At 43.0% G+C, this 26,178-nt stretch overlaps 1 protein-coding gene across 3 annotated transcripts in view; it reads left to right on the forward strand.

The window, feature by feature from the left end:
- The window catches only part of irx1b (iroquois homeobox 1b), a 143,714-nt gene that overhangs the window by 14,416 nt on the left and 103,120 nt on the right, over nucleotides 1-26,178 (forward strand). Inside the window, exons 2-3 of one of the 3 annotated variants that reach the window (XM_049602075.1) lie at nucleotides 12,713-12,786; nucleotides 16,305-16,937. In XM_049602075.1, the coding sequence (XP_049458032.1) occupies nucleotides 16,935-16,937 (3 nt within the window). In that variant the 5' untranslated portion in view covers nucleotides 12,713-12,786; nucleotides 16,305-16,934. Of the gene's footprint in view, nucleotides 1-12,712; nucleotides 12,787-16,304; nucleotides 16,938-18,844; nucleotides 18,928-26,178 lie in introns of all 3 variants that reach the window. The other 2 variants (XM_049602076.1, XM_049602074.1) reach the window with 2 other exon arrangements.

Below are 26,178 nucleotides of genomic sequence, written 5' to 3' on the forward strand. Positions count from 1 at the left end.
TGTGGAACAGGGTGAGATGGGATGAAACAGCAGAGGACAGGACCAGTTATATAACCTACCAGGGGACCCAGGGGACCAGTGGGGCAGGGGAAGGTGTGGGAATGTCCCACAGCATGGCCTCACTGAGTCACTGGATGCACTGCTATAGGTACAGGCATATGATATTTAGGTCCTGTTTATACAACAATGATTTCAACTGAAAACGGTCAACTTGCATTTTGGCCGATCGTTTACACGACAGGAGCGCTTGGGTGCCTGAAAATGCAACGTTTTGAAAACGGGTTCCAGAGTGCAATTTTTTGGGAACAGCACCGTCTCCGTTGTCATGTAAACTTGCAATATGCAGTTCCTCTGAAAACGAAGACTTCACACATGCTCATTACGCTGCCAGTCACTAGGCATGTGTGAGAAAGTCGACCATCACAACAACAATGGCGGCCTCCCGAGCTCTGCTTGTGCTGCTCACCCTGTTGAATTTATCAGCGCTTCCCCATCATAGTGTAGATTTACTGTAGCAACTCCACCTCGTCGTCCGTCCAGACAAACGTTCGTGCAGTTGCCATTTTGTTTGTTTATACATCGCCGCTCTGTAGAAAAAACCATAAGTGTCATTTTTGCGGATCTGTGTGCACGGCGATTGTTATCAAAATGTTGTTGTCTAAACATGGAACTTTTTTCAAAACGAAAATGAGAAACGATTCTGTTTTCAGTGGATCGTTTTCATGTAAACATGGCCTTAGTTTAAGTACTTCTAAAAGAGGCTGGTTTCTGAGGTACTTTGTCCTAGTGTAAATTCCAATTTTCAAAATTTTCTTGTGATATGATATGACAGCATTGATCCATTTGGTCCTACTGGTCCCTTGGCAGCAGCACACTGAACTGTGATGAACACACAATAGGATATTATAACGTTGTCAGTGATGCAGGTAGGTTTTCAATCTAGTGGGTTCCCAGGACCCACAGGTGGTCATTTGTTTGTCAGCGACCTTTTTTCTATAATGCAAATGAGACAATGACGAGTATAAAATAGATCTTGATAATAAAAACTAAGACAGAATCCATGTTTCATTTTTTTGATGTGACGTGACAAAAATGTCAGTGGTGGCCTAACGGACATTGAAAGCCAAGAACAGTCATGTTTGTAATGAGTCAGTAAATGGTCTGCGCCATTTTGTTTCAGTAGCCAGCAGAAACACTGAGAGCGGAGCAACATCAGCCGGTGGTGCGAGTTGTGAGCTGTAATTCAGCAGTAAATAATCAGCCGTGTGTGTCTGACTGTGGATGGTGGAGCTGCTGAATGGATTTGTGGAGTTTGTTAGTTGCAGTTAGCAGCTAGCTCCGCTCGCAGCCTTCACAGCTTCACCCCGCAGGACTCCACTCAGTCCGGACTGGAGAAGGTTTGTGGGTTGATGGTGTTTGACAGGCAGGTAGGAGGCTCAGTTATCTGTGAGTGTAGCTGTGCTGTAAGTAAACAGTCTGAACTCAGATGAAAGTTTAGTTTGAATCACCAACTCTGTGAGAGGACACCAGTTTAAACCTCCAGACTAACATGTTGCACATGAAGAAACAAGTTATGTTTCTGCTTCTTAACAGTCACATGGATAAGTCAGAGTTTACAATGAACCTGGGGACAAATCCTAGTTGGCTCACATTAGTTATTTGTTGAGAGCATAAATAGAGACATGTTGAGCTTTTCAGATGATGATCAGTAAGTGTGTGCAACATTTTGAATTTCTCAACCAAATCTATGAAGGATAAAAATGTGACCATGATAAGCATTTTCATTTCAAGACTTAAACTGAAGACTAAATTTAAAATAGCTGTCGAAATTAACACTGGTACAGAGAGCACCAAAATCATCTACCCGCAAGTAGAGCCCACAGCCTTCATGATGTTCCTACTGTAACACTTCCTGCTCCTGGAGCAATTCAATCTCCAACTGTGCTCGTCGTTGCGTCTGTTATAATGCTTTGTGTCAGATGAAGCCAAGGTTGGATTCCCTTGCGTGAGTCTCCCACTAATGCTCTCTCTAAATCGATGGCACCTGTATGGATGGAGAGAAGGACGGATGAGTGAAGGCATGAAGGGAGAAAAAATTGCTGCTCGCTGTGGTGACTGACAGATGAGATAGAGGTTGTGTTAGGGGGAATGAAAGTGGAGGGAGCAAAGAGGGGGATCCACGCGGAGGTGAGGGGGGCTGAGTGCAGCGTTTTATATGTTCTCTACTAAGGTTATCCATTTATAGCACTCAATATTGAAATTATTTCAAAATCACGCAGAGTAAAGGAGAGGAAATTTAATCAAATCAGCATGCTGTCATTGGTTGGCAGAGGAACTGGGAGAGAAGCCGTGTTGGGCACTGGTTTGGAAACAGTGAGCTTTCATCTAAAACGTCAAGAATACATGCTCAGTGTCAGAGTATGTCATCATCACTTCATGCTGTTAATAAAAAACTATACCATCTGCCCTGATCAGCATTATTGCTTATATAACTCACAAGTCAGCAGCATATATTATTAGATGCATTTCATTTCTTGTCCTGTTGTGACAATAGACCATGGGGGGGGACAAAGCACTGGAACAGCATTTGAGTAAAAGTGAGTAATACTGGATATATAATTCATTTGATACGAGGTGAATATTTCATGACCTGCGAGTAGAAGTTGCCCTGAGATTATTTCACAGTCTGGGTCAAAACTCAGTGGAAATCATTCAAGTCTGAACCAGAAAAATCACGTCTGCTGCTGTGTTTTCTGTGTTACTGTAAATATTATCCGGACAGTCGTTTTGGGGAACAGCAATGCACACCCTGCTCTCATCTCTGCAACACAATGGATGCTCCGACCCCCAGTGATTTAATGGATTCACTGAGAGCTAGTGAATAAAATATACCACATATTGGCTATTTATGATGTTGTTGTTATTTTGTTGTCGGAGCGTTCAAAGCCTCTCAGTTCCGTCAGAGCAGCACAGCAGAGGATGTGCTTCCTGAAGGCAGCTGAAAAAAGTTCAGCTTGTCAAAGACAGTGATGGTGCACTTCTACACCGAGCCCAGCTTCACCTCCTCCATCACCATCTGGTACGCTGCTGCCACTGCCAAGGACGAGGGCAGACTGCAGCGCATTATTCGCTCTGGAGATTAGGTGATTGGCTGCAATCTGCTGTCCCTCCAGGACCTGACCACCTCCAGGACCCTGGGGTGGGCAGGAAAGACTGTGGACGACCCCTCCCACCTCGGACACGAACTCTTTGACACATTCCCCTGTGGTTCTAAACCTCACGCCACAAAAACAGTTCCTTCCCATCTGCAGCTCATCAATAAGGCACAGGACCCACTAACACAGACTCTTAACCCCGCCGCCCATAGACTACACTTCACGCCACATTAAGGTCCTGGCACACGTCTTCATACGGGCTGTTCTCATAAACTGTTTGCATGTTTTCCTACAAAAAGTAATGCCTCAGTATTCGCACATATCCCACGTGAGCATGGTCTCACTCCAAAGTTGTCGAAATCCAGCACTTGGACAGTGACTTCCAGCATCAGAAACCAATGAAAAAAGCCGTCCTTTAACATCGGCATGATACGTGGCTGGTTGCAGTTATAGTTTAACGGCGCCCGGTGGCGTCAGGGGGGAAACATGGTGGGAGAAGGACAAAAGTTAAGGTGGTGAGTGGGGCAGGAGGGGTGGTGGATGGGTCCAACAAACACTCACCCAAGAGCGCGGTGTTCGCGTTCTGTAACCCTGTTCTTTTTTCCTAAACCTAACCACATGTGTTTGTTGGTGAAGGAAAAAAAAGGTCAATTCGTAGTGTTGTACGTGTGAAAACAGAAGTGTATTTTGAAAACAGACAATGCATGTAACAGGCTGAAGTTGACACGGCGTCCCAGAACGTTAACAACCAACACACCCAGGGTACCTTGGACGTCATATGTGGACGTGGAAAGTCCATGACCAAACGTGGACATGTGACGAGGTCACAGTGAGGATGAGTTGGCTGAAGTTGACACAACAACAACCAATGCACCCAGTGTGTTACATGTGTCCTCATATAAGGACGTCACATTCTTGGTTTGTTGCACCGTATACTGCAACAACTTAACCTGTTGTCCTCGATCGTGGACACTTTTTTTGTGCCATCTAATAGAAGCATAAGGACAATACTCTGATCCATGTAAAAACAAGATGGCGGCCATCTCTGCCTGGCCAGTCTGGATCCCGACACAAAAATGGACAAGGTCCAAAACCTGATCAAATTTTATGGCTGAAACTTGTTTATTTATGATTAATAATGTTTGGAGTTTGATATGGCAACAAATTTGACCAATTTTAAAAACAGCAGCAAGATTTTATAATCGTCTCGTTTGAGGACAGAGGGACCAATCAGGTGCACAGCATTCTTCAGGTGAACAGTTTTATACTTTATTACACACTTGTGACTGTTAAGACAAACCCATCGTCCCTAAATGAGGACATCATTTCTTTTTCTCCAAAACTAGTTCCTATTCAAAGACAATCCTTAGTTTTTTATCCTTATCAGGTCCTACTGAGCCCAGATAGCTCGGAGACATTAAAAATCGATCCCAAACAGAAAGTGAGGTCTCAGGAGGTTAATGCACATCTTTGCAAATTCCTTTCATTCTCGATATTATAAACTATTATATATTTGCACATCTCCTATAGAATATACTGTAGTTTTGCACAATCCTGCCGAGCTCTGTCATTTTAAACAGTTACGCTGCAGATAAAAAAATATTTTTAAAAACATTTTTATTGTGATGTTTTCTATTTTCCTATATTTCTATGTGTTTGGTCAATGCAGCAAAACACCAAAGATAAATTCCTTGTGTGTGAAAACCACCTACCTTGCTTTCCCCACTCTGGCCTTGGTAATAATCACTGGCTCTACAGTACATCAGCACTACAGGCTTCACTGGAGAAAGATGCAATGCACCAATTTGTTGTACTCACTGTAACAGCATGATTCATAGTCTCTGTTTGCCCACTCCAAGGGCCTCCAGGCCCTATAGAGTACCTTGTGCTGCTTTTAAATAAAGCAATAATGTTGTCACAGTACCTTTTTCAAACCCCCTCAAACATCATGACAGCTCAAACAGCATAATCGTGTTCCAATACATTATATTTTTCCCATTTTCTCTTTCCCTGAAGGACAAATTGGATGCTGCAGTTTTGCATTCTGTTGAATATTCGTGGAGGGTGCAACGAAATGAAAGGTTAATGAAAGATTTCTATCTACTCAGGCTATTGACATCCCTGATGACCTCAGGGATAAGCCTGTAGTGCTGTGGAGAACCTGGAATGAAAGTGAAAATGTTCAATTTAGCAGTAAAGTGCATTGGCTGTGGCTGCCGGTGCAGTGCTGCTCTGTTTTTTGGCTGAGTCAAAATAATGTGACAGGATTGGAGATGATAAAATATTTATTTAGCTCTCAAGGCCTGACTCCTCACTCTGCCTCGCTCCCCAGTTAGAAAAAAAGAAATCCACCACTTTTGAGCGTGACTCAAATTCGACACGAAGCCTCTCTTACAGTAAAATCAGGACCGCAGTGCAGTGCGCTGTTAAAGTATCTACTGACACCGACATAATGCAATTACATCTCAGCGTGTTGCACCTGTAGCTTCTGTATGTATCACTCTCTTTCCATCTGTACTCGCTTCCATGGCAACTATGGTCAGTCTGCTTCAGGAGAGGCTAATGAGCATCACGCACAGCAGAGGACAATGAGCCAGTGCTTCCTGGTGAAGGAGAAACGCTGTCAAGACTTTGCACAGAGAGGTGGGTGAGGTGTGGAACAGAGAAACGGCTTAGACGTGATCTTCTTGTCATTAAATGAGTTTAATGAGAAGATCGATAACAATCTCATGTTTGTAGACTAAGGGTCTGTTCGAAACCGCATACTTACCTACTACTCATACTAACTCTTTGAGTATGTAGTGTGTTTACACCGCGCAGTATGCGATTTTGAGTATGCGAGAAGTTCCCGGATGCATACTAGATTCGCCAGATTCGTATACATCATGAGTTTACTACTCACACTCAAATTACCCAAGATGCAATGTAACGTGACGTCATCGATTGTCACCTCCTTGCCGCGAACAGGACAAAAGAAAGAAGAAGAAGAAGTTATTTTATTTATTTTTATTTATTGCTACTGTATATTATAACTTATGAAACTTTATGAAATCATTCAATTCACAATGACTTTGTTGTTCAATGATGTACATTTTTCCCTCCAATTTTTGGCTGTGAGGTATGTTATATTGCATTGTATATTATGATTAGATTTATAGTTGATTAAAAAGGAAACTTACATCTGAGAACAATCCCAAGTTGATTGCGAGCATGATGTACCGAAGACGGCGGGCCGATCTTCTTCTCAGAGCAGACAAGACTCTCCGGTGAGGCATTTTCAACGGTCAAATTCCATTAACGGGACGAGATCGGTCAAAACGGCGGTTTCAAGCTAGCTACATCAAGGGTAGGTTCGCCTCCCGTTTTCAAAGTAAAAGCACAAATTTTATCATTATGGTTTTCTGTATAAGAAAGGGCAACGGATGTTTTATTTTGTGAAAATAACCGGAAGTGCGTTGCTCACTACGGCTAGCTTGAGTAGCGCCGAAATCTCCGAAATCGTCCAAACAAAATTGTAAACAGCTGGTATTTGGTCAGATGTTCAACACGTTGTGGATCTAAACGGCTACTTTCTCGCCTAAAAATGTTTCAAATGTTGCTAAAGTTATATATTTACATAGTTTAGAGCTTAAGCAAAATCAGCTTAAGGCCGGCTGATTTCGGCTCGGGCAGGAGCAAAATGCATTGTGGGTTATCTTGTAGTATGCTACAGTGTAAACGGTCTGCATACTGTCTGTAGATTGAGTATGGAGTATGTAGTATGGCAGTATGTAGTATGTAGTATGGCAGTATGGAGTATGTAGTATGGCAGTATGTAGTATGTAGTATGGCAGTATGTAGTATGTAGTATGACAGTATGTAGTATGTAGTATGGCAGTATGTAGTATGTAGTATGCGGTTTCGAACACAGCATAAGGCTCAATCTCAATACACCTCTTGCCCCCAACGCTTAGCCCCTACCTTCTGTTTTTACAAGTGTAGGGAGTGTATCCTGACTCTAGTCCGGATAGAGGAGTAGGGCAAAGTGTTTGTTGCCCTCCAAATGGAGGTTCTTTAGAAGCCAATCCAAACCAAGTGTTATGAGAAATCACCTGCAAGATGGCCGCACAAGCAACAAATGAAACCCTGAAATGTATTCATTATAAAAATTAAAAAATGATGATGACCCATCGTATTATCTTAATGTTGTTTCAATGTATTACAGTCCTTTTTCATTATGACAAGCATAACAAAAACACTGTAGGTAGTATGCTGATGACTCATTAGCTAACTAGGTAGTTGGCTAACGTTACATTGTCACAGCTGATTTGTGCATGACTGTCCCATGTTTTGACATATTTCCACGGCAAGCAGTGTTGCTAACTTGGCTATTTAGACCATCAGGGGCAAAAAGCATGCTGCTCAGAGTAATCGCAGTCCACAGCTCTTCTGCCATCAGCGTTGGTGCAGTGGGTATGGGGCAGGCAGGAGGAGAGGAGATGCCATTTGCCGTGGGAGTTCAGCTGTAGTGAGTTTCTATTGTTTGTGATGCTGCTGCTCTCTGGACTGGAAGCACGAGAACACGGTGCACTATCGTATACGTATGTGCCATAGCGCTCATGTCATTCAAATGTTTTGTCGATGATGGGCTATATAATGTAATTCAGCACAGTTTTAATGCTTCCATTAATGTATGATGATGTCATCAATATGCAGGGTAGTAGCATGAGTTGCTAACGTTAGCCTACAGAGCATCACTGGTGGCCTGGTAATGATGCAGTGCTCTTTTTTATTTGATGACCTGTTTTATCGATCAGTAGTGTGAAACTTAAAGTTGTGAATGGATTGCAAGCAAACGTGGTTTTTTTTATCTTTATCAGACAAATGCCAAATGTCATTATGGTAACACCATTATTGTCATAGTCGTGTCCATTTACATAAATGCCACCAGCAACTACTGACGATATCATGGTTTTGAATGGTTGTCCTCAACCACTGCACCCTGTAACTTTTTATGTGGGGCAAAAATGTGCAATCAGAAAAGAGAAGTAGTGGTCAAAATTAGAAATGGAATGTGGCTGCAGCCAGCAGATTTTAGCTTAGCTTAGCAAAAAGAGTCTAAACAGGCAGAGAAGCTAGACTTGTTCCGTCCACAGGTAACCAAATCTGCCCATCAGCACCTCTGAATACCCACGAATTCACATTTAATATTTTTACTTTTAATGCATGTATATAAAATTTAATGCATGTATATAAAAGAGTAAAAAGAGTAAAAAGTGAGCAAGGACTGTTTGGGAGGGGTCAAATTGCCCCACTTTTCATTGGGGTCACAGCTCCATCAGTTGTGAACAATAACAACACTGTGTTCTGGCTCAGATTTAAGTACAAACATAAAATAAGCACAAAATTTGCAGCTTTACAAGAGTTTATTTAAAGGATATTTCTGTTTCTCTTTGTTTCTAGTCTTTATACTAAGCTAAGCTAAGCTAAGCTAAGCTAACCAGATCCATCCATCCATCCATCCATCCATCCACTTGGACCCTACAATAAACTGAATAGACTTTGGTCACAGGTCAAAGGTCAAGGTAACTGTGACCTCTTCTGTCTCATTTTTGTGACTGCAGTATCTCCAGAGCATCTTGAGAAAATGTTTACAAATTGTGTTCACTTCGACTCAAGGATGAATTGATGAGAATTTGCTGGTCAGATGTCAAGATCACTGTGACCTTCGATCCAGTATTCAACCATGAGGCTTTAATTCTTGTTTCCAAAATGATGATTTTTTTTCTTTCATGTCAAGAAAAAAGGCAACATCCCTGATTTTGATTATTTCTGTTCACATGCTGCTCTGCAGTCTGAAGACAGTGGAGGAAGTTTCCTTCAGTGCCTTGTCTTTTATTAGAGGCAAAGCTTTTCACAGTCACCATGGAGATTTTTATCAAAAACTAAGGGCTCCAGAAGGGAAATGAATTGCATCAGATTCAAAGTATCCAGCAGCCTTGACTGTTTTCAAACGACTGTATTGCTCCAGATTCCATTATTCATAGTTTCAGATCTCACTGACAGTCAGATTCAAACACTACACACCTAAGTTCTCAGCGTGGCGAGACAGGCCTCTTGTGCTCTGCGTCTTATAAATGGAAACAAAATCACTTTAAATTAACTCACATCTCACATTTTCTCTGAGGTGTGAATTTGTTTTTCATAAAACACATCCCTGCCTGGCTGTTTGGCTGCTGCTTTGTTTTGTTTATTTTGATTATCATTTTTATGGATTTTTTTGTGTTCATGTTCCTCCCGAGACAAGGATCGCAATCTGAATGAAACCACCTGATGAAATAATGAAAAGTGAAAGAAAGCAGACAGGAGGAGGAGGAGGAGGAGGAGGAGGAGGAGGGGGAGGGATAAGAGATGGAAAGATATTGCAGAGGAGTGACTCAGTCCCTCTCCTCATGCCAGCTGTGTTTCAATCTGTCTGACTGATTGGTTTTGGTTCAATAGAGGCTTGACTGGTACATTAGAGTTTGACGGACAGGTCGTTGGCGCTATCAGCTGATTTCGTCCCCAGGCCAAACTATTCTGGGTGGGCGTGTCTTATCTCCTCAGCGGGGAAATAGAGCAGAGTCAATAGTCCTTACAGGAATAGCTATCCATTGGGTCTGACTCACATCTAGATCTACATCACACTGAGCATGTGCTTTGTGTGTGTGTGTGTGTGTGTGTGTGTGTGTGTGTGTGTGTGTGTGTGTGTGTGTGTGTGTGTGCGCGATGGGTGTTTACAGACTTGTAAATGAACATTGATTCCTTAAACTGTCTACCTCAACAATCAGTTATCAGCTTGCACATTAAGAGGACTGTCACACAGCGAGACGGAGGGAGGGACAGGGAGACAAAGACAGGTGGACGCTCTCGGCTGCCCCGCTCCTTATCTGTGACCGACCATCCAAAAGTGTTTCTGTTTAGAAATCACACAGCTGAAGGGAGAGGATGTATTAGAGTGTCAGACACACAAGGATTTGCTATAAAAGGAGCGTCACTACCATCACGTGTGTTTGTCTACAAGGTCGGGGAGAGATGGGCTACGTTCTGTGTCGACTAATGAGACTACAGGACATGAAATAAGTGATGAGAGTCGACCTACATCTTGATTTGTAGAGTCAGTTATTTTTGGATTAGTTCTAATATGCTTGATTGGTCATAATAACTACATTTCTTGAGTAATTACTATGATTGTTCATTATTAGTTGACCAAAGACAGTTTAAATGAAATCAAAGAACTGGTTTTATTTTGGTCAGTCAGGCCATCAGTTTTATCGGTTATGATATTGATACACCAGGATAATACGACAAACTCAGGTTAAAAAATCCGAACACAAGATACCGAGCCCGGTCTCACTCTGAAGTTGTCAAAATCTGGCACGTGGGCAGTGGCTTGCATCTTCAGAAACCAAAAAAGGGCATCCTTTAACATCTGCATGATACAAGGCCGGTTGCCATCGTAGTTTAACGTTTAAGGAGGAAAAAGTCAATTTGTATACTGTATCAAACTGTACATTTCCTGTGAAAACAGAAGTGTATTTTGAAAACAGACAATGCATGTAACAGGCTGAAGTTGACACGGCGTCCCAGAACGTCAACAACCAACACACCCAGGGTACCTTGGACGTCATATGTGGACGTGGAAAGTCCATGACCAAACGTGGACATGTGACGAGGTCACAGTGAGGATGTGTTGAAATACCAGGCAGGTAACGAGCAGGGAACGACACCAAGAACACAGGGATGAGCACAAGGCAATCTGACAAAGAACAAAGGGAAACACAGGTATACACAGAACACTAATCACAAGACTGAGACACAGCTGGAGGAGGAAGACACAGGCATAAGGAGGGAAATGGGGATTGATCGAAAACAGGCGGGAAAACACACAAAGACAGGAAGTAAAACCAGACGCAACACATGAGGAGAGAATCTACAAAATAAAACAGGAAACAGATTAAACATGACTGAATAACACAAGCAGAAAACCCCAAAACAATGTACATAGGATAACGAATAAATTATTTCAACAAGTCCTCCATTCATGCAGTATAAGTTGTTTGTTCCTACACTCTAATATTACCCACGGGAGTGTTCCCTAAATTAGCGGTGGCTGACAGAATATTTAACTCATTATTCTGAGATTAAAAAAATAATTGGAAGCACAGCTGTTCTCGGCTCCTGTGCATACTCCACATTATGTAGTTATATTTACTCAACTTTGACTCAACTTTTGGATTTAAAAGGGACACAAACACCAGCCTCCTGAGTCAAAGGCCTGTGTTTGCTTTGCTATGTCACCTGACTTCTCCTTTTTTAACAGATCATAGGTCACAGATAAACATCTGGATGTTACCATGTCACACACCACAACAAAAATAATTATCAGATTGTATAACTGTATTTTTGCAGTGTGTCTGTTGTGAGATTCAACGCAGCCCACTGCAGATTGGTAGCACCTTAAAACCTTATTACAACCTGTTTTCTGCGGTCCTGTTCAAACACCTTCATGAGCGACAGCTGCAATTTCCCAGCAGTTGCTCCCTGAGGTCTCTGCTTCATACCAAAGCTGACCAGTGTCACTGAACCCAGGATGGGAGCAGAGCTGTGGAGCCAGGTTGTATAAAGCAGTGTTGACCCTTTCATACCGACGGCAAATGAAGGGTTGTCCTGAGTCCTGGCGTCAGTGTGTGTCAAAGACGTTCAGTCAGTGACCTCACTGGATACAGTTAATTGGTTTCAATAATACTAGTCTATGCACTACTACCACTACTGCACTGCTGATGGTGGAGATGTGTCTTAAATCGTCGTAAATTTAATAGTATACCATGGCACCAGGTGGACAGATATTTAATGGCACACACCTCACAGAAATTGATTATGATAAGACGACTTTTCACCTTTCCAAATCTCTTTGCCCTCAGGTCATGAATATTCTTTTTTTTTTTTTTTTTTGATGCCCAGGCTTTGCCTTCTGCTCCTCCGCCTCACCCCCATAATTTGGGAAACCTCCATCACTGTGGGGGCGTATGAACATTACACAGCATGAGAGGAACTCTCCTCTCATCTCTGCCCACAACCTCCCCATGCAGCGGACACCATATGCCACGTACACACACACACACACACACACACACACACACATGCTACACCCTAGGGTTCAGTGCTTAGGTGCAATTTTCTCAGCATCTAGATAAGCTTTCTGTCTTGTTGTTGCCATAGCAACGCAACGTGGTGACCAGGCTGCAGGGGGGGAAGAGTAATGAGGTGTCACAATACTGCCGTGGGTTACCGGTGACCCCTGACCCCCAGGGCCAGTGAGAACATGGAGACTACGGAAACAAGGGCGCGCAATAATCATCCCTCTGAACCTAATCTCACGCCTGGCTGTTTAAACCCCTCTAACTGTATTTTGGAGCAACACAGCAGCCAGCAGGTGGAAGACAGGCCAGACTGAGATACAAGGAGTGGATGGGAGGGGATTTAGAGGGGAAGAGGTTGCCACTCACCTGTTTTGACATCTCGTCTTGTTTGAACAGGTGGATTCTCCACTCGGTCTGCAGCAACTGGGAAATGTGTGTGAGTGTGTTGAAGCAAAACTTTAACGTTTTCGGTAAGTTTATTCTCATATTTTTCAATATCTTTCATATCTGTGTGTTAAATGTTGGCTAATCTCTTTAAACAGATATCTGCGTAGGATCAGTAGCAACAGTACAAGATTTGGTACTGAAAGTGTTCTTGTTTCAGTTTGTAGTCTGAGTAGTATCGACCAATCACGTTTGAGCCTGCAGGTGAACAGTCTGTGTGGACATGACAATAGGCAGAATGTATTGGCCAAAATGCAATCTCAAACCTCATTGGCTATGATAATAATAATATAATAATAATAATCTTTATTTATAAAGTGCTAAAAAGTGCTTTAACAACTTTCAAAAGAACTGATAAAAACTTTGGTGTATAAAACCTGAGGAAGTAAAAGTGTCTGTATGAACTTAGTGGCCACATCATTGAATTACAACTCCCAGGTCCATCATGTGATGCCATTGGGCCCATAAAGACATTTTCCCATAGACTTACCTTGGGAATAAAATGTCTATAAATCAGTGAGTACATTTTTTTGCAGCGTCACAACCCCCATAAAATGTCTTGTTTCACACTCAGGACTTAATCAATTCAATCTATTAACATTTCTTAAGTCTAGATTAAATCATTTTATCCCCATTCAAGTTAGCAGAGCACTAAATCCGAAGCAGCCAGTTCTTCCAGTGGAGGTCACTAGTGTGCTTGCTCTGTGGTCCCACTAATGTGACAGTCGATTGTGCAAGTAATTTCATACTATGGAGATAGAGCTTTTTAGGCTTCATGTGAAACTGAGCAACTTTCTTAGGAATGAATGGGATCCTAACATCAGCGATGTATCCAGGTCTCTTAATACATCCATGCTGTGACCAAGATAAAGTCCAGTGCATAACCCAGCCCCCAGTAAAACATTTTCAACTGTGGTTTGCGTGCATGTATTGACCAAGCTCGCGCAGTTAACAGACAGCTAGCTCTGAGAGATTGAGTGTGTCTCAAATCGCATACTTCTGTTAGTACACTTCAACGTAGCGCACAATGTGTAACCAGTGGACTCTAGTGTTGTCTGCATTGTGTTGACATGAAGAGGCCCAGACCGTGGATTTCTTTGGAGGCGATCTCCGTTTATTCCTGACAACAAGAGGTAAAAACAAAATCCTCCGTCTATTACAACCATATAAACTCGAGTCCCTACACAGATTAAGTGACACGGGATTATGTTAGCTTAAAATTAATTTATAAACAGCTTAACAGCACTAAAATACAGGAGCAATGTTGCCTACGTCTCCCACAGAGCACAACAGCAAAAGAGGAGAGGTAAAGAGGGAGACACCCCTGTATAGGTGGGGTACCTCCAAAGGTGAGCGCAGACGTACAGAAATTGAGTATCAGACGTTCCACATATTGACTACAGAGGCCTGAGAGGGTCAGGTAATAACAACTGAAACTAATTCTGTGTAACTATAATACTTAGTATTACAAATGTACATTTGACTGTGTTACACATGTTACTGCTGTATGACTGACCCTGTAATATACGTACACTACGTAGTTCTTGTGTGATGCACTAATTTCAACAAGGTAGTGTTGTCTCGAATCGCACACTGTCATTTTGCACTCACTGGCAGTGATGATGGCTTTTTTTTTCTCTTTAATTTCAGCCACATCTTCTTTGTCCTCTTTTTGAAACAGCAAATTGCAATTGGACGGTGGAGCATTATCGCAACATTTGACCTATCAGCTTCTATTCGACAACAGTGTTGGTACTTAGAGCAAAACACACGTATAAATAACATCTGTGTAACGCGGCGGTGTTCACTGTAGCAAACTCAGGCTTCTTGTTGTCCCCAGCCGCCATGTCAACACAAAGATACCATCTGTTGAGGATGAGAAATGTTCATCATTCCACACTTAACTTTTGGACCGTTTTGAGTGCACCACTAGCACAGTGCATTTTCCTGTACTATGCAGTGTGCTGTGCACTTGTGCACTCAAAATATTAATTGTCTAGAACAGAAGTATGAGACTGGAGACAAACTGCTTTTTTTAATCTTCAGTTACTCTTTATTAAATGAAATGATGCACAGGTCTAATAACAAAATCCCAGGAGGGAGTCCACATCAGAGGAAATAGAGGGACCTTCTTGCTCAGAAGCACCAGAAACCGCTCTTAGCAGTTCACATTTGTGTGCCAACTTCGCCCTACAAATAGTCCTTAGATGAGCCTGTTACGTTTGCTTGTATTCATCCCTACTGCATGTTCCCCAGCTGCTGAGAAACCCGGACAAGTCAGCGTCTGGTTAAAACTTCAAATCAGGTTTGGTGTAAAAAAGACGATGACACACAGAGACATACATTCACTCTGCAGTGTGAAAAATCTACGACTGAGAGGCGGCTTCAGTGAAAGGAGACAAGTGTCGATGCAGCTGCTCCTGAAATTAAATTCAGGCACCATGATAATGTACACGACCCAGAGAGATTCTCGTTCCTGTTGTGTGGATGCAGGGCTCCCCCGCCCCCTCTGTTCCTTCAGCTACTGTATCTGGGTCAGGGCGATAGACAGACAGTGAGGAGGCACGGTGACTCACAAGTGTTTTTGGTGTTTGTGTGTAAATGTATGTGTCTGTGTAACTGCCCACCGCTGGCCTGGCAGGCTGGACAGAGCTCACTGCTCCTGTGACACACTTCTTCTAGAAAACTATTTCTTTCTCAGTCCCTGTCCTCTAAGGATGAGTGGCTCGTCTGCAGAGGTCCATCAGGATTTGAGCCGCAAACTCTGTGTCTGAATCCACTGTGTGTTTGTTCTAAACATATTTCACAAAACCTTTGGCTTATGGATCAAAAGACAGTGCTCGGTAAGATGTCTAGCAACCAGCAGTGTTCATCAATAACACAGTGATGTCCCGCTGTGACAGATACCAGCTTAACCTCTTGAACAGTTGCTATGATTACCTGCATACAGAGATACGGTAGCTGCACACCAAAATGAAAGTTGAAACCACAGCTGCTTTCCTCGTCTCATTAGAACCTAAAAATTACTTTGAAAGCAAATGAAAACTTTTCCCAAGGCTGTTCAAATATCAACTTTCCATTGTTGGAATATTTGAATATTTTGTGCTGTGGTGCACTGAAGGTGAACGCCTCTGCCTCCTTCACATCCACCTCTGTCAAAATCCTGCTGAGTATTTTTTTTTTTTATGGTTTTAAAGTGATGCATCACCCCAAATCTATCACTGGAGAATGAAACACTTATTCCTGAAGGCTTGAAAGATTTGTAGTTCCATTCTTCCTGCACAAGAGTGGCTGTGGCCGGCTCAGATTCACTGCTGGGTACAATAAAGTCTTTTATTCAAGGCTTTCCAAGGTTTTCAAGTTCATAGATACTTTTCAAACCACGACTGTGACTCCTACACACGTGTGACAATAAATGAAGGGAAGTGAAGTGATAAACACTTTAAATGGACTGCATTTGTAAAGCACTTTTCTAGCCTTATCAACCATTTAAAGTGCTTTACAACACAAATGTCACAGTGCGCCTCTCTCTCAGTTCTCCCAGTAGATTTCCACTCTCCCTGCCTCTCCAACACGCCTACCTGCCAGCCTATCACCCGTCCACACATCTCCCGCTCCTGCCGGTCCACCACACCCACCTCATCAAGCCAACTCTGCTCACCTGTGCCTCATTACTCCCTGTTACTATTAAGACTCCAGCTCCACAGACTCTTGTCGCCAGATTGTTCTTTGTCACTTCAAGCAAGACTTTCCAGAGTTTATTCCCGGACTGCTTCCTTGTTGCCGACCTCGCCTGTCTCTGACTCTCCTGCTTCGTCTGCTCCCCAGTAAACCACTCGGCCTTCTGTTCCTGACTAAGAGCTCTGCTTCTACGTTCTTGGTTTCTGTTCCCCTGTTCCCTTCAGCTGTGTGGAGGGAACAGCCAGTCAGCTCTCCGTTGTGAGTTTACCTGCTCTGCTGCTTTCCTGTGCCAGGATTACCTCGCCGCGTGGCTGCACATTCTGCCTTTGTGTGTGCACCGCGGGATTGACTCATCATCATCGTTGGTTCCTCGACTCCTCGCCAGTTCAGACCTACCTACAGCCGGCTCCTCACAGGTGTGTTGGCTTACCTTGTGTGTTCGCCTGGTACTGGACCTTCTGCTCATCTGACATCGCCTCCTGTCTGCTCCCTCATGGTATGACGTTACTGAGTGCCAGATGGTAAAAATGATATCAAAAATATTTCACTGGTGTATAAAATCTACAGCATGCAAAACATGTGGGTCAAAAATTAGAAATGGAGATGCAACAATTTCCAACAAACATGTTTTGGCATATAAATATTAATTTTAAAAACCTATTTGTGATTTTTGGGCGGCATGGTGGTGTGGTGGTTAGCACTCTCGCCTCACAGCAAGAGGGTTGCCGGTTCGATCCCGGGCGTGGGAGCCCTTCTGTGCGGAGTTTGCATGTTCTCCCCATGTCAGTGTGGGTTCTCTCCGGGCACTCCGGCTTCCTCCCACAGTCCAAAGACATGCAGATTGGGGACTAGGTTAATTTGTCCATAGGTGTGAATGTGAGCGTGAATGGTTGTTTGTCTCTATGTGTCAGCCCTGTGATAGTCTGGCGACCTGTCCAGGGTGAACCCTGCCTCTCGCCCGATGTCAGCTGGGATAGGCTCCAGCCCCCCCGCAACCCTCAAGAGGATGAAGCGGTTAGAAGATGAATGAATATTTGTGATTTTTGTAAATTTAATTTATAATTACTCATTAGCGAAGAGCGCATCATGACATGTTTAGGACTCAAAGTTTAGGATTTGGGACTTGTCAGTCTTGTGTTCGGGCTTGACTTGGGATTTCAGAGCAAAGTCTGAGACTTACTTTCGACTTGCAAAACAATGTCATGGTCCCACCTCTGCCATTCACCCATTCACACACACATTCATACACTGGTGGCTGAGGCTACCATACAAGGTGCCACCTGCTCATCAGGTGCACACTCAGCTTGCACAGCCATCAGGTGTTTTGGGGGTTCTCTATCTTGCCCGAGACACTTTGACTGAAGGGAACAGGGACTGATAGGCAAACCCTCTGCCTCCTGAGCCACAGCCACTTTATTTTCATTAACAGAGAATGTAATTGTTTTGGTGACCTACCTGGGAGCTCTACTAATATAATAATTCATACAAATAAATGATGAAATGTTGATGAAAAGCTCTGGTGCTCTGCTGTGAGCGAGCCAGTGCACCTGCTCTGCATGTTTGACATCATCATTGAACCGTGCATGAAGACTGTCACGAATCTGGGCTGACTTCAGCTGCTGTTTGTTGTCAGTGAGAAAACATTTTAGAGCCACCTGCCAGCCGACGGGAAGGAGTGTTTTGGGAAATTTGGGTGAAGAATTACTTTTAAATCCTTGAAGAAAATTAACAGAGGGGGCTGCAGAGAAGGAGGAGTGCAACAAAACTATCAACTCCATCAAGTTGATATTTAAACTGCTTTTGTGAATAGTTCATACTCACATTTTGGGCGCAGTAACATCATAAAGAAAGTAAGAATTTGGGCAACTTCAAGTTATTAGCTGCAGATCATTCTGCCTTTTGACTGAGGCTACGTTCACATGACCAATTTTTTCTTGAGCTCCGATCTTTTTGCCCAAACTGTTCAGTCATATTTGGAGTGACCCATGTGTGACAGCAGTGTGAGCAGATCTCTGCACTGAAACGCTTCACGTGCAACCAAAAACATCACACATACATGCACATTAACAACAATGTAAGGTCACATTTTTGAGACACAGACTTTTGGGTAAAAAGGAAGAATGACATAACGGTGCAAACATTCACCTCCTGAATGATTTGCTACAGAAGTTGGATGAATCTTTGTCACGTCAAGAAGGGGACTGCCCATTGTTACGAAGGGTTTATTTGGCAGCACTCTCCCTAACAGAAGCGCATGACAATAATTACGAAGAATGATGTCATCAGACCTTCATTATCAGCATAATATTTAGCCATGTGCTTAGAGCTGGGTATTGGTATTTGCAACCTTTAAAATATCAGCCGAGCAGTAACAATGCCTGCATTCGATCCATTTTGCACCAGGGGTCTTATCCCGGGCTGTCCCGACTCCTGCCAGATCAGATCTGTTGCAGATGTCTTCGGCACCGCCTTCCGCCTGGAGAAAGGTCAGTTCAACAGCTGCCCAGTGAGCAAAACCCAACACAGCAGCAGCAGCTAACTTCCAACACTGAGCCGTTAAACGGTTCCAACAAACTCACCCAGACACTGAAAGGACTCGACTCTGTTGTCAATTCTGTCAATTATCGATAGGTAGCATTAGCCGTGTGATGCTAGCAGTTAGCCCTGTTGCGTGTGTGTGTGTGTGTGTGTGTGTGTGAATGTAGCCTAGATGACAAAAGGTGAGCAAGTTTGAGTTCTTCAAATGACCCTTATGTTGCTTCATGTTCTTGTGGGCATGAAGCAATATTCTGGTAGGAATTCAAAGTTGTAGCAGACTCCTTTCTTGTCTCTACATGATGTGTCCCAATGTGGCCATGCAATGCTGTATCAAAATGATGTGTGTGAGTGTGTGTGTCGGGATGAAAACCCAACAGAGAAACAATAAAGTGAATATTTACCATTTAGCAGCATGTGGGTCGCCCTAGTGAGTTCACACAGTGATAACAGAGTCATTAATATTCAGCTCATTGTGTCCTAATGGAATACTAATTATGTTGAAACTATCTTTGTGTGTTTCAGTGATTCTTCGTCACACTAGTTTCTCTGCTTCCTGTTCGCTCGGTCTGCTCACTTTTGATCTCTCGTCTTTTCCTGTCCTCGTTCTCTGTCTCCTAGTCTGTCTTTTGTTCCAGTGTATCCATGTGAGTCATCTGAATCAGAGACGGTGCTCTCCCTCTCTGCATTATTGATCAGAGCAATCTAAGCAGACTCAACCTTGTGACGGTAGCACACACTCTCAGAGAGGTTTGAATCACCCTCCCTCCTGCCTGTCTTGATTTCTGTTAGATAAGACCATTAACTGAGCTGAGAAAGGGAAAAAGGTGTAAAAGGTTCGTACAGCGTAACACCATCCCACCATTTTGTGTGTGTGTGTGTGTGTAAGCAAGAAACTGCACCTTATAGACGGATGTCTATAATTCAACACTATATTACATCCAGGTCTGCTTCAAACGTTTCCTGAAGGCGAGAAAATCAATTTCATCTTGTTCGTAATGAAATGGCTGAAAGAGTGTTTTATTTCAGGTGAACCAGTGAGCAGCATTTTACTGTGACACAGACACTGGTGTATTTTGCAGTATTTTCTGACTTTGGATGCTTTTTTGGATGATGGGGAGCAGTTTTTCTTCTTTTCTGTTGTTGCTGGTTTTGTCAAGAAGGGGCTTCGACAGTTGCGTCAGTAATAATTGCAGACATCATGTGACAACTGTTGAAGACAGTTTTTGAGCTGGTGAAAAGTGACATTTGCAACAAACTGTACTTAAATTTGATGCTATTTTATATTTATACATTACTGCATTCCTGTTGTCATTACATCCATGTGGCAGGCATTGTACTGGGTGTGGCAGGGTCATCCTTGTGTTCACAGGGTGTTCCCAAGACCCTAGTCTTGAGCATGTTTCTCAGGGCTTGACGCTAACCTTTTTCCCAAGGAGCACGTGCTCCTAAGTTGAAAAAGTAAGGAGCGCACAAAGAACTTTAGGGGCACAATGTAAATTGATCAAATAATGTGTTTTCCATAATAAACGTGATGCAAAAATTATTTAATGTATTTGTATACAAAATGTACAGAAAGGTAAAATCATCAAGTTTTGAAAAAGCATTGCAATTTAATTTTGTCGTTAATGTTATTATCTTATATATATTATCTTTGCAATATGATTATCTTATATAATGTTATTACTGTCCTAAAACATTCTCCAGGTCCTCTGAAACTCAGGACTGCAGGACTTATTTCCACCCTGCCCAGCAGCGGTACCGTGGCCAACGGTCCCTAACTGCGGGGAGAACGGAGCAGGCTTCCCCGGAGGTCCGCCGCTTTTCCCAGTCCCTTGTCTCCGCCACACTTTGACTTATTTCCACGCTGCAGACAGTGGGACTTATATTCATTGTGCCGACAGTGGCTTGGAAAACCGCCCATAACCATGTCACACGGGGAAGAGGGAAGGCTGCTGGTGTTCCTCCAACATTTGCGGTTAGATTATCATATTTTTTTTACTGACAAAAATATAGGCTGCTTCGGCTGATTTTTTTTATGCGCACATGTGCCCCTAAATATTTTTTACAGTTCGCACACACCTATTTTTAATATTGTAATATTAAAATTGTAAGAGATTGGCCAAGGCTATCTATGCAGTTCAAATAACTAAAAACAAACAAACCCAAAAAAAAAAAGACTGAAAAGAAATGGTCATTTCAAACGCAGTTTAAATGATGTTTCAGGAACAAAGACCATGCCTCTGACGGATTCATTTCTGTTCTACGAGTACGTAAGCCCACCTCATCCTTTGACTCTGTTTCCACATCCCTCCCTCCCTGACCCACTATTTTCTACTTCTGTCCTTGTCTGAATACAAGAAACGGGGGGCTTCGCACACCAGGAGCTTGTGAGAGACAGTTCCCCCACCCAGAGTCTCAACCCCACCTGGTTCCTCCCAGTCTTGCAGCCACCAGCCGATTACACCAAACCAATCCATCCATCCAGACTTAAACCCCACATCCTCCCCACCACTTTCTCCCATTCCATGCATCCCTCATCCAACAACCCTCATCCCACCATCCCTCAAACCCTAACCCCTTCCCTCATTACCTGCATCCCTCTTCCAGACCGCTACTTCAACATCCAAGCTCTCCTTAATCCATCATAACCAATAAACTGTTTATATGCAATCTACGTTGGCGTGGTCTTTGTTAGTGAAATAGTAAAAATCCATTCAGCCCCTTTGGAGATATCAGTCAGTGCGTTTACATGACATCAGAGAAAATGGATTTATTGTATCAGTCCGACAAAAGCCAGGCTTTTAAAATCCATGTAAACATGTTAGTCCGACTGAAATTGTACTAAATCGAATTTCTCAAAGTGGAACTAACACACCCAGATAATGTGATTGGGAATCGCATTACTCCCCCATGTATACAGTCAATCAGACCCAAATTGGCCGAGGAGCTCTGGACATGCTCCAAAGTTTTCACCCTGGAAATCGAAAGCATTAAATGACGGTTTCGCCATGTTGCCAGTGACAACCTGCGGAAATCTACATCCAGAACCGTGCATTTTTGGACGGACGAACAGACACAGATCACGCTGTGTCAGCTGAAAGAGTTCAATATTTTAAAATACATGGATGGGAGGAAAACATGGAACAGCAACCTTTTCACAAAAGTGACAGAACAGCTGGACGACACTCAGTTGTTTGGTCTGTGACGTAATAGGTCAACAGGAAAAAGGTCCAATACTAACAGGCTGAAAGGAGGCATATCTCCACCTATCGTACTGGAGTCTGACATACTTGGGTCAGTATATCGACCCCCTCCTGTGCTTGTATACTGGGACAAGGACAGTAGTAGTGAGTGTCTGAAGTAAAAAAGAGTTGTAGGCGTAGGCTTCAAGGAGTTAGCTTGAAGTGGGTGATTTCAACAAACAGGCCTTGAAAAAATGTTGAGAACAAAAAACCTTTTGAAAAGTCTTTATAATAAGTTCTATTAAGAGGACAATGGGCTGGGAACATGAGAACATGAGCTCCCGACGTGGCACTTGTCCTTGTCTTTTCAAAACTTACCTCACACACCAGTCTCAGCCTGAGTCAGCTCAGACCAATGACTGCCTGTAAAGATGGACAAAGCGCCTCCACTTCCTCCCATTGTACAAAAGTGAGGCAAGAATATTTGGCTACTGCTGCTACTGCTATCTTGAGCCAGTGACGTCATTTGGAGCCAGAGTCTGCACAGTGGGGATCTCCGCGATTTCAAGTTCCTGCCATCGGACCCGATCGTGAGCAGAGCAACTGATCACAAGCACATTGATGTCACACACGGCTGTCAATCATGACATCAAACCCCCTTTTTATGGCATCTATTAGCAAATTAAAACCGAACCTTTTTCCATGTTTGAATGGGACATGATCGGGAGCAGGGTTTATGAGCTATACTGCAGCCAGCCACCAGGGGGCAATCAAGATGTTTTGGCTTTGTTTTTGGGGAGCTGTCATGTCATCAATCTTTATTATACAGTCTGTGGCTCAGACTATGGATATATAAGGCATAATACCAGCGTTGGTGGTAGGACCCTTTTCATTCCTATAAAAGTTGCTCAGTGAAACCAAAAATATTCAACTGCCAAGTGTAAATTTACCCGGATGATTGCTGCTGCTTACAGATCGTTGGGCCCATAGAGCAAGCACACTAGATACTCCTGATAGCTTCCTCCAGTTTGGAACTCTGCTAACTTAAATGAGGATTAAATGATTTAATCGTCCAGCTCTTCTAGACTTATGAAGTGTTGGCGGACTGAATGGATCAAATTCTGATTGTAAAAAAAAAAATAAAACAATCATTTTTTGCAGGTTGTGACGCTCTAAAAAAATGCATCTACTGAATAACAGATCTCCTTGTCACAATTTAAGTCTTTTGGGTCCAATGGCATCCCTGGACCTGTCAGTTGTAATTCCACTGTTTGGCCACTATGAAAATTGGCTTCAAAGCCCAGTGCACTTCCTGGAGGCCTGGCTTCGGGATTCCAGTGAGAAACAGCAGCTCACGATAATGATGATGTTAACCAGGACCACATGAATTTAGCTCCGCAAGCAGTGACAAATGAACTGTGAGTGTCCCGAAACACCGACCAGCAACACGGGATTGAAAGCAAAGAAACCCCCTTCACACAAATGACATTAGAGTTTAAAAATATTAACGTTAACATTGTTAAAATAGTAACAGTAGCATAAAAAAAGTTATGTTAGCGTTAAAAAAGTACCAATAACGAAACAAGGAGGCATAACGTTAGCATAAAAAAATAACCTCAGTATAAACTATATAAAACTTCTGCTGTTTTGTCTGCCGCAAAACTTCAAAGCACACGACCTCCTGTCCTCTGCAGGAATAATATCAGCATGTGTGCCAGACACCGATGTACATTAGAGCCAAACTGCACTGTAAACAAGCAAAACTTAACTATAAAAACAAGAAGTGTCATCCAGCCCAAAGATCAGGAAGAGACTGTGCATGACTGCTTTACTTTTTTCTGTGAAAAAGTCCAAGCAGAAATATGATGCATTTTCTATCCAAAGCCATGAGTCGCTGCCTCAATCAGCTGTCAGGTCACACGCTCAAACTCTACTTCCATGTCAAAGCGATCAGCACTGATCACAGAGCCTGACAAATGTTTGCACAGTTCATTCAGATGCCATTACACACAGCAACAGTGTGAGCTGTCAGGTACTTTGTAAAACTATCCACCTGTTTTTCCATCCATTGCTTTCAGGCACCAAAACAACTTTTCATGACGTTCCTCTCATCAGCTGTCAGTCACCCCCCTGCATGTGTGTGCATCCACTAATGTAATAGGCCCTCATAATACTACAACAACCATTTGCTGTTTGATTTGATTTCCTTGCAGTGAGGTGTTAAGTATTGCCACTTCCTCCAGAGTAAAGGGTCTGAATACTTCCAGCTCTGTCAGCAGCCAATAGCTACTTTACAAGAGAAACAGTTGGCAGCACTGGCTGAGAGAACAAGGAAACTTCAGTGATATCTGGACAGTCACCAAGCCCGTCAGCTGTTGTTTCTAAACTTTTCCTGGTCGTCAGCCATCAACAACTTCTGATTGTGTTTGTGATGGTTCGGTCTGCCAAGATGAGAAGATGATATCTGGCGGTCAAAGCATTTTAGATCGGATGTAACTCAAAGGAATACCACCCAAAAACAAAACAAACATGATGGATGGGTAATTTAAGTATCTCCCACTATGGGTGAAGTCATGTTTCCTTTTGAGCAATGCGACTGAATTAAAGGTACAGTTGGTAACTTTCATAAAAATAATTTTGCTGAAATTGTCTCTACATCCAACACAGAAGTTCATGAGACAGATAATCTGTGAAAAAGATCAGGTTCCTCCATCCCTTGTGTTTCGAATAGCATTTGCTATCAACCACAGCTCATGGAAAACAACCAATCAGAGCCAAGGAGCTTCGTCAATCACCACTCGTGAACTTCATACAAACTGTCAAACTGTGCAACGTACTCTCATAGAACGGTTCTTATGGGATCTCGTACTCGTACTCATCGTCCTCCGCTTATCCGGGTCCGGGTTGCGAGGACAGCAGCCTCAGCAAAGAAGCCCAGACAGTCCTCTTCCCAGCCACTTCCGTCAGCTCTTCCGAGGGAACCCCAAGGCATTCCCAGGCCAGCTGGGCGATGTAATCCCTCCAGCGTGTCCTGGTGCAGCCCCGAGGTCTCCTCCTGGTTGGACATGCCCAAAACACCTCCCAAGGGAGGCGTCCGGAAGGCATCCTTACCAGATGCCCGAATCACCTCAACTGGCTCCTCTCAATGTGGAGGAGCAGCGGCTTGTAAAAAAATGCATGCACAAAAGTTTGTATGTTCGCCCCACGAATGACTTTACATCCTTAACGTACAGTTTAGTAATTGACGTAAAGTTCTGGAGGTTAGGTTTAGGCAATAAAAGTTACTGTGGTTAGGTTTAGGAAAAGAAACATGGTGACCACGTACCTTAAATTTTTTCCCCCCACAAATTAACGTACACTTCACTCAGGAACACTTTTGTCATAGATTTAACCGTTTTATTGCAACAAATGGAAATACAGTTATGTTTGGTGCTGAGGACTCTGCTCCTGATGTGTGTCTTTGTTGTTCTGAAGTGGATATATCAATATTGGTATCTGTTATTGATCAAATGAGTCGCTATACAGTATATCGACATATCGGATTGGATATTGGCAAAAAATCCAATATCGTGCATCCCTACTGATTAAATATGAATCAAGATTCTCTTACCGTGTTGCCAATTTCTCACCTCAAATGTTTTCAGAAACATATTTTAGCGACTGTTTTGCAATAACATGAGAAAGTCCTCCCACAGTCCAAAGACATGCAGGTTAACTGGTGACTCTAAATTGTCTGTAGGTGTGAATGTGAGTGTGAATGGTTGTCTGTCTCTATGTGTCAGCCCTGTGATAGTCTGGTGACCTGTCCAGGGTGAACCCTGCCTCTCACCCAGTGTCAGCTGGGGTGGTTATGGAAAATGAGTGAATGAATGTTTCCAACAAAGTGTATTCCTCGACTCTTATTGGAATTTTGGTCACGTTATAACCAAGATCTCCGTGTAAGCTGCGCAAACTCTACCTGCTAATGATGACCATGAGATGAGGCTAAAAGTTCTGGAAAGTTTCTAGTAAGTGGAC

The sequence above is a fragment of the Epinephelus fuscoguttatus genome, linkage group LG17, assembly GCF_011397635.1.
Source record: "Epinephelus fuscoguttatus linkage group LG17, E.fuscoguttatus.final_Chr_v1".
NCBI classification, from domain to species: domain Eukaryota; kingdom Metazoa; phylum Chordata; class Actinopteri; order Perciformes; family Serranidae; genus Epinephelus; species Epinephelus fuscoguttatus.